Source organism: Drosophila willistoni (assembly GCF_018902025.1).
Source record: "Drosophila willistoni isolate 14030-0811.24 chromosome 2R unlocalized genomic scaffold, UCI_dwil_1.1 Seg167, whole genome shotgun sequence".
NCBI classification, from domain to species: domain Eukaryota; kingdom Metazoa; phylum Arthropoda; class Insecta; order Diptera; family Drosophilidae; genus Drosophila; species Drosophila willistoni.
Genome location: NW_025814050.1, coordinates 9,306,387 through 9,321,872, shown reverse-complemented (window position 1 = coordinate 9,321,872; position 15,486 = coordinate 9,306,387). Strand labels below are relative to the sequence as shown.

The 15,486-nt window shown below is 35.1% G+C and overlaps 4 protein-coding genes across 11 annotated transcripts in view; 2 read left to right on the top strand and 2 right to left on the bottom strand.

Moving 5' to 3' along the window:
• The window catches only part of LOC6643848 (restin homolog), a 39,008-nt gene extending 29,211 nt beyond the window's left edge, over positions 1–9,797 (top strand). For 3 of the 8 annotated variants that reach the window (XM_023176718.2, XM_023176719.2, XM_023176714.2), the window contains 6 exons: positions 1,359–1,469; positions 4,954–5,020; positions 5,083–8,774; positions 8,843–8,973; positions 9,036–9,250; positions 9,533–9,797. In XM_023176718.2, the coding sequence (XP_023032486.1) occupies positions 1,359–1,469; positions 4,954–5,020; positions 5,083–8,774; positions 8,843–8,973; positions 9,036–9,250; positions 9,533–9,579 (4,263 nt within the window). In that variant the 3' untranslated portion in view covers positions 9,580–9,797. Of the gene's footprint in view, positions 1–651; positions 995–1,358; positions 1,470–4,953; positions 5,021–5,082; positions 8,775–8,842; positions 8,974–9,035; positions 9,251–9,532 lie in introns of those variants that run through there. The other 5 variants (XM_023176716.2, XM_023176713.2, XM_047010677.1 and 2 more) reach the window with 2 other exon arrangements.
• On the bottom strand, positions 9,727–10,510 carry LOC6643847 (DNA-directed RNA polymerase II subunit RPB11). The gene is made up of 4 exons (XM_002067102.4): positions 10,383–10,510; positions 10,220–10,309; positions 9,986–10,160; positions 9,727–9,927 (listed from the first exon to the last, which is right to left on the bottom strand). Exons 1-4 carry the CDS (start codon positions 10,433–10,435, stop codon positions 9,892–9,894), a joined length of 354 nt encoding a protein of 117 aa, XP_002067138.1. The 5' UTR covers positions 10,436–10,510; the 3' UTR covers positions 9,727–9,891.
• A 64-nt stretch (positions 10,511–10,574) lies between these two features.
• LOC6643748 (putative E3 ubiquitin-protein ligase UBR7) lies at positions 10,575–13,149 on the top strand. The gene is made up of 2 exons (XM_002067100.4): positions 10,575–11,503; positions 12,641–13,149. Exons 1-2 carry the CDS (start codon positions 10,669–10,671, stop codon positions 13,015–13,017), a joined length of 1,212 nt encoding a protein of 403 aa, XP_002067136.1. The 5' UTR covers positions 10,575–10,668; the 3' UTR covers positions 13,018–13,149.
• On the bottom strand, positions 11,568–12,581 carry LOC6643846 (radial spoke head protein 9 homolog). The gene is made up of 2 exons (XM_002067101.3): positions 12,161–12,581; positions 11,568–12,104 (listed from the first exon to the last, which is right to left on the bottom strand). Exons 1-2 carry the CDS (start codon positions 12,506–12,508, stop codon positions 11,607–11,609), a joined length of 846 nt encoding a protein of 281 aa, XP_002067137.1. The 5' UTR covers positions 12,509–12,581; the 3' UTR covers positions 11,568–11,606.
• Positions 13,150–15,486: the final 2,337 nt, after the last annotated feature.

The following is a 15,486-nucleotide window of genomic DNA, read 5'->3' as shown; positions in this document are numbered from 1 at the left end:
AAATTTTTACCAACATCAAAAAGAAAAAACAAATTTTATTGAAATTTTTGTCGGTTTTATCGGTAGATAAACTTCAATTCTCAACTTGAACTTGAGTTGATGTCATCTCATTTCGCTTTTGCGTTAATGTTTAATACAAATAAACAAAAACATAAACATAATATTTACAATAAAAATTTTAGCACAATTTCTCACCTGATTTCTATGTAAATAGAAAGAGTAACTTTTCGAATATAATTCGGCTGATGACTCGAAAAATCCTCTGTATGAATCAGTTTTTTTCTTCTTCTTTCCTTTTATATATGTTATTGTATATTGATTTTGCTTAAATAAATTTTTTATGTTATGCCCGCAGACAATTTTTACTTTATTTTTAAGCATAGATATTTGTATGTGTGCGCACTTTTAAGTGTTTTAAATTGATTAGCAACAAAAAGAATTCCAATTTCCCCCTTTCACCTGCCTCCATTGCTCCTCACTCCTCACTGATACCTCTCTATCTCTCTCACACACACTCTTCCTCTTTTTAACGCAAAACCAAAAACAAAACCCAAACAAACCAAAACCAAAAATTGAAAATTTTGAACTTAAGTTAAATATGGCCAAAGAATTTGTTGCACAATTTTTGAATTTGAATTGAATTTCTTATAGCAAATACTGATCGAAGCTGATCGCTGGAGGCGTCTCATAGCACGGCATAGCATTCGTTTGGCTGACTTGAGACGCGAGTTCCGTGGCTGGTCGGGTAAACATGAAAGACACTGCATCCTGCACAGTGTCCTCACACCATTGCGCATCAAGTAAACAAACAAAAAAAAAAAGCAAAGAGTAATCGGAGTTTTGCAGTTCCAGTGCTCAAAGTTGTTAAACCATTTTGATTCAATTTGAAAAGTTGAAATTTTTTGCTGCACACAGCGTTTTAAGCTGATGAAACAACCAAAAAACAAAAAACGGATAAAAAGATTAAAAAAAAAAAAAATTAAATCACCGATGATGAAGATACTTATTTACCATATATATATCATCAATACGAATGCCAAAACCAAAATTGAAAATAATTTTGAAACTTTATTTTGGCTGACAACATGGAAAAACAAAAAATGAAGAATATTTTTTATATGAAAATGAAAAACTATTTGTATATGAAAGCGAATTTTATTGCTGTTGGTTTAGTTGTACGACTTACGATACATGTGTATACTTACGATATGAAAAAAAGAAAGAAAATCTAAAAAAAAAAAAAAGAAATATAAAAATACATTTATATATTTTATTGCAAAACCTTTTTTCCCACAATTTGTTTGATTTCTATTGGTTTCTAATGCATTATTATTTCATTGCCCTTTCGATCCACACAGCTGAAGGCACGGATTGTGCAATTGGAATCGCAATTGAGCGAAGAGCGTAAAAAATCCGAGGAATTACAATTCTCTATAGATGAGGCTCAGTTTTGTGGCGATGAACTGAATGTAAGATGAGTCGTTCACACAAAAAAAAAACCAAATTGGAAAATGTACATTGCCTTAAAGTGTTTAGATTGAAGTAATATGATTGATTGATAGAATACAGAAAATATATGACTAGTTTAATAGGATACTAATGTAGGAAATGCAATCTTCTCTCTGAGTTTTGGGAAATAAAAATAGCCTACTTATTATGGCTCTTTAAGACTAAATTTTACCTATCTATTAGTTAGTAATCTGTAAATAAGAGATTAAAGCTTGAAAAGAAAAGTAAAAAATAATTTTTGTGTAAAATTTAAAATTAAGTTTTTTAATTACTTTTTTAGCTCCGTCCTTTTAATTTGACTCCTTTTACCTTAAAAGAGTATCTCATACCCATGATAGTAGCTCTTTTTAACTTTTTTTAAGTCATATACTTGATGTCAAATGCAAAAATTTTTCACAATAAAAACTGCAGACAATTTTAACGGTGTCATTTTTAAAGAGGAATACGATCTAAAGTGGCCTACGTGGCCTATAAAGGGCTAGGCTAAAAAAAAATATAGAAAGATGCACACCTAAATATAATTAGTTTTCAATGAAACAACGTCTTGTTTTCCAAGAAAATAGTTTAAATTATATACACTTTCTTAAAATCCTTTAATTTGCTTAAATCTGTAAAGTTTCATTAATTAGCTGCAAAGTTTAACAAGACATAAGCAGACTCAAGTTGGATCTCTTTTTGCTTAAAATATAATATCGAGAATTATGGTCTTAATAAATATTAAGATCGATTATAAATTGTTAGGTCAAGTAATACCTTTAAAGTTTTAATAACTTTGCTAAGAAAATTTGTTTTCTGGTAAAGAAAAAAAGGTGAAAAAGTGATGTTTTATTTAGTAGAGACTTCCATCCATTTGTTGATAACTTTACATATATTTTAGTTTCTGCTGCTAATAGTTAGAAAGAAAAGTTACGACGTCAAGTAAAACATATTATGATAAAACAAATTTATGAGAGTTCCTGCACCCAACCCCAAATTTATCCAAATAAGAAACTTGAAGAAACTAAGCGAAAATTATCGAAACAACGACAGTAGCCGGAAAAGTAAACGGAATGTACAATATATTGAACCAAAAATGGAGAATAGTTACGTGCATACTTTCGAACATTTTGTGAACTTCGATTTAGTTTTGTTACAAGATCTTATGTTTGGAAATTAAAAAACGACGCCAACATTTGTCATTACAAAAATATATATTTACAAATTATGTTTAATATTTACTATTACAGTTTATCTCAATATAACCATATTAGCTTTGGTTCAATTTAGTTTCTATTGATTTTTGAATATCTTAGGAGAATCGAACAGACCCCAAGAAACTAAGATTTGAAAAGATTAAAATTTTGCACCGTGTACTACTTATCAGTAGTTTTCGGAGACGCTCGAATTATGTTATTTTGAAAACCAGAAAACCATAAAGAAATTGCTGGATAATAAGTTAAGTTTTGGGACTTCAAAATAGAGCACTGAAAGAAGATTAATCCGGGTCCAGATAATGCGATTTGTTTTGATCCATATCAAGATGGCAACATATAGGTTATAGAACTCCCCGCTACTCCTTCTGGAAGAACTTTGTAATGAATGATTTAAAAGTTCCTTAACTTTTTAAGATTTTGATTTGAACAATACAGATAATTGTTTTTGTTATTTTCCACAAATATTAATGATTAGCTATATAAAGCAGATATATATACATTTGTACATATAGGAAAATGTATGTGTTTTTATGAATATGTATGTTCATCTAAAACGACAAACTACAAAGTCACATGTTAAAAAGATTTTATGTTGATGGCGAACTTGACTTTATAAGTACAATCGGTTCCGTTTTAGTTAAATTCAAAAATATCATATATTAATATATCATAGCCAACTATATGTACATATATGAAGCTTCCATCGAAACTCAAAAGGTACATCTTTTTAACAATCTTAGGATTGCAATACCAGTGTGAATTGGACTAGAATAAAAATAGAATTTGAGAATTTCCTTTTAAAAAAGCATAAAATATACATATATTTAGTTGGTGGTTTACCTTATTTTAAACCTCATTACATAATTTCTCAAATTTCACATTTGAACAAGCAAAACAATTAGCTAAAACTAAACAATATAAATTTGTCGATCAACTAGAAAGGTTTTTTCATACAATAGACTAGATTTTTAGGGGAGTATAAAAATTTAACGAAATGTTAAAAAAAACCCTCAAATAAACCCTATATGTTAACTATAGGTCCTATTGGTATAATTCAACTATACTAAATTTTTATAACCTTGCACAAAAAGTATAATTATAGATATATAGATTATATATATATAGATTTCTATAGATATATACATATATAGATTTTGGTTAGAAGTGTGCAACGCATAGAAGGAAGCATCTCCGATCATATAAAATATATATATTCTTGATCATCACGACGAGACGAGTTCATATAGCCATGCCCGTCCGTCCGTCCGTCTGGATCAATGCAAATTTCCCCTAAACCGTATGAACTACAGAAATAAAATTTTGCATGTAGGCTTGTGTATACGCGGGTTTCATATCTCGGATTCAGCCGGATCGGACCACTATATCAAATAGCTCCCATACAAACGGAAAAGTCAGGAACAGTGACTTTTCTCAATAACTTCTTTATTTTCTAACATTTATATTCGTTAGTTTTGTATAAAAACTAGTGTATCAAGTTTGATCAAATTCGGATGACTAAATCATATAGCTCCTATAACAACGATCGGTCGAAAACATAGGACTTTTATCAATAACTTCATTACCTTTGACGCGATTTTCATAAAAATTAACATTTGTCAGTCATATATGTATACCTATTAATGACCATGACAAATTTGATCAGCTATATAACCCCCATAAGAACAAACGTTAAAAAATCACGTTACATTCGCTGGATTGCTACAGCCTAAGCATGAAGATTGTTCTTTCTCGAACATTAGACTTTTTATATAAAACCTTTTTATAGTAATAATCGTTCGTAAGAGAAAATTTATAACTTGCAATGGTTCAGTTAACTACGAATAATATTTATAGATTCTAGTCTATGGTAAATATATTCAAGACAATCGGATAATTAGTTTGCATCAACTATTTAAAAATAGAACATTTAAATGCTGGAAAAATGAGTCTTGACATTAATCTTTTTCTTAGTAAAGTTCTAATATGTAGGAAATACAACCTTGTTTAAAAGGTATGCAAGTAGCCCAGATCTTCATTGTGGTATTGCCTAATTTGAAAAATAGGTAAAGTTAAACAAATTAGTTGTGTTTAGAATTGGTGTAAGATCATATCAAGCATCAATTGATATTAGGATTGCTATCTGAATACCTATAGATTAGATAAATCTCGACACCCAGCAATGTACATTTCCCAGCTTAAGTTAATAAACGGATACAATTTTAATCCTACCTTCTTTTTTTCCGATTCATAGGCGCAAAGTCAAGTGTATAAAGAAAAAATACATGATCTGGAATCAAAAATTACTCAGTTAGTTTCAGGTAAGTATTTCAGTCTTTGATTTTGATTCACGTCATCCAAATGGGTTCTTTTCTTCATATAGCTACTCCCAGCCTTCAAAGCATTCCCATACCAACAGAGGATAGTGCTGCTCTTGCCAATTCCCAACTGAAGATTACTGAATTGCAGGAAAAATTAATTACCCAGGAAAAGTTGAGTGAAGCGCGATCTGCGGAGCAATTGGAAGAGGAGCAACGTTTGAGAGAAAATGTGAAATATTTGCAGGCACAGATTGAGACTTTGCAAAAGGAACTTGTGGGCAAGGATGAATCCCTTGAGAAATTCTCCCTCTCCCAATGTGGAATCGAGAATTTACGCACAGAGCTGGCACTGCTCAAGGAGGAGAATGAGAAACAGGCACGTGAAGCTGAAGCAATCTATGAACAGAAACTACAGGCCAAATCAGAGGAACTGCAGCAAGTTACCAATGAATTGCAAAAACTCAAGAGTGCCTCCGATTCCTTGGAGAGTGAAAGAGCGAATGTATCTGACGAATGTGAGATACTTCAAACTGAAATTCGTATGAGGGATGAACAGATCAAGGAGTTATCTCAACAATTGGATGAATTGACAACTCAATTGCAAGTCCAAAAAGCCGACAGTTCAGCTCTGGATGAAATGCTTAAGCAGCAGCAGACAGGAGGAGAAGAAAAAGGCGCTCAATTAAAGAAGAATATTGAGGAAATTGGTCAACTTAAGATCGAGGTAGAAAGCTCAAAACTAAAGAAACAAGAGCTAGAAAAAGAATTGGAACAAACTAAACAAGAAACAGAGAAAGACAAAGAAATCTTAGCACAACAACTTAAAGAGATTGAGCAGTTGAAGGCAAATAATACTGAATTAGACCAAGAATTGGTCGCTAAAAATACTGAGTTGGAATCTGCATTGAAGGAACAACAATCAGTCAAATCTCAACTGGAGACAATTACAGAGATTATTGCTAAGAAAGATCTAGAATTGAAAGAACTTGGCCAATCCCTGGTGGATTTAAATTTGCAACTAAAAGAAAAGACAGAAAATTGTGATGAACTCTTAGCCAATTTAGACCAAGCCAAACAAAATGCACAGAAATCATTGGCAGATAAGGAAAAGGAACTGAAGGAGGCTCAGAGCCAGGTACAAAAGACAGAAGAATCTTTAAAATTGATTCAAAACCAATTGGAACAGCAACAGCAACTTTCGGCAGCCTCTGGAGAAGAAGGAGCCAAGCAATTGGCCACTTTACAGGAGGAGATAAATAAAGTTAAATCACAGGAGAAAGAACTTCAATCCGCTTTAGGCCAAAGTCAATCTGAATTGGCCAGTAAAATAAAACTCTTGGAAGCCACAAATGGCAATTTGGAAAAACTAACGCAAACTTTAGAAGATATCAAGAAACAGCTTGCCGAGTCCGAAGAGCAAGTTAAATTGTCGTCCGAAAAGTATTCCAAAAAGGATCTTCAATTGGGTGATCTGCAGCGTCAACACGAAGCTCTCCAAGGTAAATGTGATTCGTTGAATCAACAGCAAGAGACACTTCAAACCGAACTTGTGGCCGCCCGTTCCTCGAGTAGCCAACTGCAGGCAACGCTGAAACAGCTAAACGATGATCTTTTGGCCCAGCAGCAGGACTATGCAGCCAAGGAGAGTCAAAGTAGCGGCCAGCGATTGGAATTGGCCAGTGATAATGAGTTGCTTAAACAATCCAATGTGAAATTGGAACAGGAACTAAAGGAAATCCAAGACGCATTGTCCAAATTGAAAGCAGAATCCCTCGAGAAGCAAACACAACTAACTCAGCTGGAGGAGCAATCGATTCAGAAGGAATTAGCATTAGGTGATGCTTCAAGGCAGCAAGAAAATCTTAAGGAACGGTGTCAAGCTCTTGCCCAGCAAAATGAAACACTGCAGCAACAGCTAAACGCACTACAGAATTCGTCCACTGACTCAAATGCAGAGCTAGTGAAGCTCTCCCAGAAATTGGTTGAAGAGCAACAAGCCAAGGAGGAGTTAAGTGCCAAAAGCAATGAGGAAAGAGCCTCCCTTGAGAGTCAATTGCAGGCTAATCAGCAACGATTGGACACTTTGTGTAGTCAGGTTGAGGCACTGACTCAGGAGCTAGCTCTGAAAACCGATGAAAATGCCCAACTCACGGGAAAATTAAAGGCTGAACAGGATTCGGCTGGCAAACAGTCCCTGGAATTGAGTGATGCAATCCGCAAATTGGAGACTTCTCTGGCGAAATGTAATCACTTGGAGCAACAGCAAGAGAAATTGCAGAGTGAACTGCAAGCCGAAAGAACCTCGAGCAATGAACTAAACTCCAAACTACTGAAGGTTTCCGAACAAATATCCACTGGGCAAAAAGATCTTGCCCATCAAACAGATGTGTGGACAAAGGAAAAGCTGCAAATTGAAAGTGAAGTCCAAGAATTGAAGCAACAATTGCAATCCTCTCAGGCTAATCAAGAAAAGATTCAAGGAGAACGGCAAAAACTTGAAACTTTGCTTCAAAATTCCCAGGATGAGCTGGCAAAGATTCAAGCAGAACAAGTCCAGCTGACCAGCGGCACTCAGGAAACCATCAAGGACTTGCAAGAGCGTCTGGATATTACCAATCAAGACCTCCAGCACAAAGAGCAAATGGCTCGTGAAGATGCTCAAAAGATAACTGACCTAAAGACTCTGGTCGAGGCCATTCAAGTGTCCAATGCCAATATATCCGCCACCAATGCTGAATTATCAACAATCCTGGAAATTCTCCAAGCAGAAAAAAGCGAGACAGCGCACATTTTTGAGCTTTTTGAAATGGAAGCGGATATGAATGCAGAAAGACTCATTGAAAAGTTAACCGGAATGAAGCAGGAACTCAAGGAAACGCATCTTCAATTAGAAACAGAACAGACCAAATACAAGGATCTGGAATCGCAGTTGGAAAAATTAAATCAAAGCGAAAAGAACCTAAATGAAGCAGCTCTCGACTCGGCAGAACAATTGCGCCAATTGCAACAAGCCAATGGAGAACTCCAAGATTTATTTAAAGAAAAGCAAGAATCTTTCGCACAATTGGAGAAAACCTTAGGCGACACTAACGCTCAATTGGCCGACCAACAGGAAAAGTTTAAACAATTGCAGCAACAGGAAATGAATTCCCATAAAGAGTCCACCAAATTCAGTGAAGAATTGGAGCAAATTCAACAGGTCAGAGAAGAACTATTGAAATCGGTGCAACAAAAAGAAGAGCTTAACCAGAAATTGGAATCGAAACTTAAAGAATCCTCCGATACAATAAAGACTCATCAAGTCACCTGCGATGAATTACAACAGAAATTGGAAAAATTGCAACAAAAGGAAAGAGAATTACTAGATGAGTCCACAAAATCCAAGGAGCAATTGCAGCAGCTTCAATCTGCCAATGAAGAACTACAAAAATCTCTTCAGCAAAAACAAATCCTACTGGAGAAGGGTAACGAATTCGAGGACCGTTTGGCGGAATATCAAAAAGTCATCGATGAAATGGATGAAGCTTCCTCAATAAAAACCACAAATATAGAACAACTTAATAAACGCATTCATGACTTGGAAATGGGTCTGCAACAAACCATTCAAGCGCATAATGCTTCACAAGAGGAATGCAAGCAGTTATCCCGACAATTGCAATCCCTTGAATTGGAAAAGGCACGCGAAGTTGCGACTCTCAAGGCACAGGTTAATGGAACGAACAACGCATCACAAGGCCAAGGCGATGAAGTGGCGGTATGTAAATACATAAACAAACCCAATTGAATTGGTGGAACTTTTAACTATTGGTATTTCCTTTACAGCTAGCTGACACTGAGATCAGTTTGGCCAAAATAAACTTTTTGAACTCCATAATTGCGGATATGCAGCAAAAGAATGATGCACTCAAAGCCAAAGTACAGACACTGGAAACGCTGCCCACAGATTTCACCAAGTAAGCAAATTGACTTTAATTTTGTGAAATGTGAATGGATAAAAATCCAATTGTTTCTCTAGGCCACATGCCTTTGATATGCTAGCCAAACGGAAACCAGCGCCGCGTCTCTTTTGCGATATTTGTGATGAGTTCGATAAGCATGAAACTGAAGACTGTCCCTTGCAGGCGAGCGATGATCTTGATGATTCGCCGCCTCCAGCCAGCGAAGCCAACAACAATGAGAACAAGGAACGCAAACTGCCGGCGCCGCGTAAATACTGTGAATCCTGCGAAGGTAAGAAAATTTTGAGTAATATAAGCAATCGTATATCAATATCGTTGCCATAAGCGAATCGTTTGGACTGTCATAAGTAGATCAAAACAAGGATTTAATGGGATTCGATTTTAGCCTTACAATATTTATCTGAGCATTGATAAATAGTTTTGTTCTACCTATGCTAGGACGAATGTTTAAACTAATATACCATGAATTATCACATTAGATACTTTAGCTAAAACTATTTGTTTACATAGGTATCAATTGAATCATTTGTTTTTTTGCTTTTCTCCTTTGCAGTCTTTGGCCACGATACGTCCGAGTGTGCCGATGAGGAAACTTATTAAATTACGGCTAGTTTTTTTTGTTGATTGTTCTAATTTTCTTAAACAATGATAAGATAGGGATCAATAGCTAACATTTACCTCAGCGAACGATTTACGGAAGCTCTAATTATTTGGTTTTTTTTTTTGGCACTAACAAACACGTTTTAATTTCAAGTTTTAAATTGTGATTTTGCGACATTTGCCTATTTCAAAATTATTGTTTATTTATTTTATAGAATCTAGTTGAAATATTTTAAATTGTTTCGTAATTTTCAGTGTCCAAATAAAAAACATTTTTAAGAAAAAAAGGAAACGAAAGTGTTTGTTCGTTTACTAGTCGCCGCCTTCTTTCTTTTCCTTGATGGCATCCTGGAAAAAAAAAATAAAGATTTAATTTTGATTCTTTTTGCTAAAATCTTTCACTTACTTTAAATCGCTCTTCAAAGAGGGAAAGCTCAGCCAGCAGATCGGTAATGGCATTCATGAAAGCCTCTTGCGGAGAATAATCCGCCGTGGTCTGTATACGTATCACAAATTTGTGCTCCAAGGGATGAGGCACTTTGTAGCCGGCGAACAAGACATTCGGGTCCTTCAGAAGTTGACTAAAAATGGAATTGTTAATTAAATTGGTGTTAAACAAATGGAAGTTCTAATCACTTACTTGCGGATCATGTTGCCCAGAGTGTGGTCCTCTTTGTTTATGGTAAATATAGCGGCATTTGTCACTTTTGTGTCCAATTCTTTGATGATTCTAACAAAAAACGTGTAAGTCGCAAACTGTGATAAAACTTTTTATGCTGTTTATGTAAATTGCCAATACTTACTTCTTTTCACCCTCGTACAGCAAAAATGATTCAAAGGTTGGCGGGGCATTCATTTTTTATGCTTAATTTAATAAAATATATAGCAAGAAATTGCGTTTTGTTTACACGAATAAAGTCGATAATGTAACCGATAACAAAAGTAACGAGTCATATCATCGATAATTTTATAGTGATGCCCGCCAAAAATCACAATGCTAAGGTCACACTTGAGTTTTGCTAGAGTCCCAATTTTTGTGTTGAGCATTATTTTTACTTTCCGAAATTAAATAATTTTTTGTAAGTAAATATGAGTGAAGAAAAGCCCGCAACAAACACAGAAGAGGGGGATGAGTCGGCAAATAACGCACTTGAGCAATCTACTATAACTATGGTCGATGTGCTGGAGCAGGAAAAAGAAATGGAGGACGAATATGCTGCGGTTCTAGGAGCCTCCGATGAAAAGTCCTGTACCTATGAGAAGGGCTCCATTCAACGGCAGGCTCTATACTCCTGCCTCACCTGCTGTCCCGAGGCTCGTCAGGATTTGAAGAAAGCCGCTGGCGTCTGTCTTGCCTGTTCCTATCGTTGTCATGAGAACCATGAACTGGTGGAGCTCTATACCAAACGCAATTTCCGTTGCGATTGTCCCACACAACGTATGGGCAACCAGAAACGTTGTTGCCTCAATCCTCAACTGGCTGACGTACAACCCTTGAATGAGGGTAATCTCTATAACCAGAATTTCCAAGGCTTGTATTGCAAATGCAAACGCCCATATCCTGATCCCGAGCGCACCGCCGAGGAGGTGATGCTACAGTGTGCCATTTGCGAGGATTGGTTCCATCTACCGCACATGAAGACATCAGAGGAGGCTTCTGAAAAATGGCTTGATGCTTGCAGCGAAATGATTTGTGATGGTTGCATGGACAAGCATGAGCTGCTCAAAGACTACACCGGCTTGGCATTGCATATTGTAGAGAATGCCAATGAATCCAATGTGGAGGCTGCTAGTGGCAGTGGTGCCACCGAAAAGGCCAAGGACAATAAATCAGACGAACAAGAGCAGGAACAGCCAGCTAGCAAGCGTCCAAAGTTATCAAACGATGATTGTCGTCGTCCCAAACCTACTAAGGAGCACAAAGGTAAGATTTATTCAATATATATATAGTTCATTTTCCACTTCCCTAACACATTAAAGCTCGAGGATTATTGCTAATTAGTCTTTATTTAACTGAATCATCATTTTTAATGCATGAAAAGCAAGTCAAAATTCTTTTTACCATCACCTAAATACAAAAATCCATGTTTATGCGAGTTCAGCTTGTGGAAGAAGGTCATGCCCAGCCAAAGGCAGGATTTGATTACCACCAATCTCTCATTACGTTGCAAATTCAAGGCAAATGCCTGGCCCACGGGTATAATACTATCGATCGTATCGAGAAAGTCAATGGCATAATTATAATCGGTACGCTTTGACAAATTTGCTTTAAGGTCATTACGCGGCAAGCGATAAATTTGATAGTATGATAGATTGTCAATTTGTAAATCATTCAAACCGCGAAACATTTGATTCGGTATAACGCGACCATCGACCATTTTATAGAGAGCACCGCGTGGACAGATGGCACACTCTTCATTAATAATAAAGACAATGGCAGCCAAACGTTCTTCCTCCTTCAATTTAATGACCTCAGGATTACCAAGACCAACCACCTGATTGGCCACTATTTCAAATGTGGGATCCTAAAAAAAACAAAAAATTAATATCCATATTTTCAACTCAATTGAGGGGAACTTACCAACTTAACATATGAAATCATGCTGGGATCACCAATAAATGGCTCACGGGCCAATATGGTGGCCTGAAATATGGTTGGACTCTGAACGAATGGCAAAAGTTGCCATTGGAATTGATCCAAGCTATAGAAATACTTGCGATCCTTTAGACAATCATTTGTATAGCCAAAAGCAATGTAATAATCTTTCTTTGTTGCCGTAATGCGACCCCATAAATACATGCCCGTAAAGCGATTCTCATTTTGTAGAGTAATCAACGAATTTTCAATAAGTATCCGCTGTTCCGGTGTTAACTTCATGCCGCAATACATTAGGCAATCAAGGCCCTCCGAAAAATATTCCACATTCATATTAATTCTAAATTTTTTTTGTTTGTCTGAGCTTCAAATTGTTTATATATATGTAGAGATCTGAACTATATGTGAGATATACACAAAAATCGTTTGCTACTAAGAAACTAATTCGAATTCTTTTGATTTTAGGTGCTGCCTTCTGGACAAATGATTGGCGTAAATCCCTATGTCAGTGCCCCGTTTGCCGACCCCAGTATAAGGAGCAATCGATTGAATTTCTCTTGGATGTCGACGACTCGGCCAAATCGTATGAGGAGCGTGGTATTAAGCGTGGCGAAGAGAATTCCAGCTATGAGCAGGGCATACGGGCATTAGCCTCAATTGACCGTACACAGCAAATCGATGCAATTACTGAATACAATCGCATGAAGGATAAATTGAAGGAATATTTGCATACATTTGCTGCCAGTAAGAAGGTAGTTACCGAAGAGGATATCAATCGTTTCTTTGCCGGCATGCGTAATGAGAATAATTCGAATCTCGGACAACCATATTTCTGTCGTTAAGTGTGGGTGATTGCCACGATATTGTATACCCCTCAAAAAATCCTATCCACCTATTGCATTCCTATGGAAAATTCAAATTTAAAATTGAAGTTCATTACATTACATTACATTCATAATGTACATTTTATTTAAGTTATGTTTTATTATTTAAATATTATTGTTCATTTCGTTATACAAAGATTGTGTAACCAAGCATTAAGCATTGATATAAATGAGATTCAGAATTTGCTTACAACATACGTATATAATATATACATATATATATATATACAAAAGTATACGCTATTTAGCCAATTTCAACTTAAAATGGAATCAGTTTTTTTGAATATTTTAATTTTTTTTTTTATAATTTTGCCTAAAAACTACATATGCTTAATATTAACTGTGTTTATGAAAGAAAACGATTATTTAAGTAAAATATTTAGAAATATATGTATATATATATACATATATAAAAAACTGTATGTACATTAATATTTGTTCACTTGGCTCGGTGCAGTCATGCCCAAATTGCCTAAATTTAGTGTTTGTTCCATATCTTGTATTAAATCGTTGGTATCGATTTGCTCCAATATGCCGCTGGTTGTGGTTGGAAAATCCATTAAGGTACTCGATAATATTAGATCACTAAACGATTGTCGAGGCTCTTCATGTTGTTGCTGGTGTTGATGTTGCTGTTGTTGCTGTTGCTGCTGGTGTTGATGTTGCTGTTGTTGCTGTTGCTGCTGGTGTTGATGTTGCTGTTGTTGCTGTTGCTGCTGTTGATGATGATGACTTGTGTCAAATGGCTGCTTAGCTATTGTTTGGTATGGCATGAAATTCGTTGGCGTAGCATTTGGTGGACTTATGTCATTCATATTGACACTAAATATATTGTTGTTGTTATTATGATTGCTACTAACATTATTGTGATTAGGCGATGGTGAATTATTATATGGCAAAATATTTGTGGGCGTTATGCTGCCGCCATTAAAGGATGTGGGACTCCAAGAACTGTCACCATTTGTATTCATATTCACACTAAAATTCCAGTTCTCTTGAGGCGGTGCCAGATCTGTTGGTTTCATCATATTGCCATTTATACTATCCACCGTACTGCATGTGGATCTGGGTGAGGGATAATTATAATTTGGATATGTACTTTCCACCGATGGACAACTTCGACTATCCATATCTAGCATTGAGTTTTCTATCTTTACTGTTGGCAATCCGGGACTATGGGCCAAGTACATGCCACCCATTGGTTGTTGTTGTGGTTGCAAAGTCTGTTGTTGCGGCTGTTGTTGTTGTTGTTGTTGCTGTTGCTGTAAATGGTTTGCTGCAAAATTGATGAAGAATAAGAAAAGTTCATTAACAACACATGGTTTAGATAAGTGAAAAAGTTTGGCTTATAACAAAAGTTAAATGAACGAGAAACATGCAAAAAGCGTTAAATATAACTAAAGATATACGATAAACTCAAACAAACTCAATTCGCCTTGAAACTACTAAACACTAATTACAAGAACGACAATAACAACAACAAGGACAATGTCAATGTAATAACTTACTTAAGATAAGTACTTCAATAGTGGCAAGATGATGTTTCAGTTGCTAGCTAAACTTTTTTGGGAATAAATCGAAACCGACCAAATTTTCCATAGACAAATATTTATTTAATGGCTATTCCAAAAAAAATAATTAGCCCTAAATAAAAAAAACCTCGTCATTTTGTGGTCAAATGCTTTAATATTTTCTTTGACTGTGAAATAGTCAAAGTATAAGTTCTATAAGATGCTGCAATTTATATCAAAAAGTTTATTATAAGGATGCTGATTTTCACTTAATGATTCTTTACGATCTCTTTAGATAGAAAGCAATATAATATTTGAAATGCTTTATATTCTTCATGGTATAAAATTTAAAGATATTCAGTTCATTATTTTATGAGCGACGTCCAAGATTAAGATGATAAATCATCATCTTATTTTGGGACAAATGCGATTGAAAAATAATTTTGTAGTCAAAACGTGAATGTAGTTTTAATATTTTTATAACAAATTTTTGAATACGAAATAATATATATATATACGATTATATATCATAGACAATGAATCAATATTGAAAGGCAGTTTCATCGGGGACAATGGAAACAGAACTTAGTAACATTATTTAAAATGTTTGTAACTTTCATACAAATTTTTTTCTGAATAATAGAAGTAACAGAGCTATGAAAGAGTTGTAATGAAATTATGGCAAAAAGGTAGAGAAAGAATTGGACTTGGATTGAATCGTCCTACTTATGTGTAGACATGTACATTAGTAACAATGTTTTTGGCCAAACTATTAAAGAAAGTAAATAAAAAATAAAATTACCCTCGATTGAGATATATTGATTTAAAGCCCGTTTTTATTCTTTTTTTTTTTGGAATAGTCATTTATCTTGAGTTGAAAAATTTATATAAATTTTTTTGATTTTAACCAAAACAC

Coding starts and splice junctions, on each gene's coding strand:
- LOC6643846 (XM_002067101.3), bottom strand. CDS start 12,508: ATGAATGTGGAATATTTTTCGGAGGGCCTTGATTGCCTAATGTATTGC. Junction 12,105..12,160: donor TGATTTCATATGTTAAGTTG/GTAAGTTCCCCT, acceptor TGTTTTTTTTAG/GATCCCACATTTGAAATAGT.
- LOC6643748 (XM_002067100.4), top strand. CDS start 10,669: ATGAGTGAAGAAAAGCCCGCAACAAACACAGAAGAGGGGGATGAGTCG. Junction 11,504..12,640: donor ACCTACTAAGGAGCACAAAG/GTAAGATTTATT, acceptor TTTTGATTTTAG/GTGCTGCCTTCTGGACAAAT.
- LOC6643847 (XM_002067102.4), bottom strand. CDS start 10,435: ATGAATGCCCCGCCAACCTTTGAATCATTTTTGCTGTACGAGGGTGAA. Junction 10,161..10,219: donor CTGGGCAACATGATCCGCAA/GTAAGTGATTAG, acceptor TTCCATTTTTAG/TCAACTTCTGAAGGACCCGA. Junction 9,928..9,985: donor TCTTTGAAGAGCGATTTAAA/GTAAGTGAAAGA, acceptor TTTTTTTTCCAG/GATGCCATCAAGGAAAAGAA.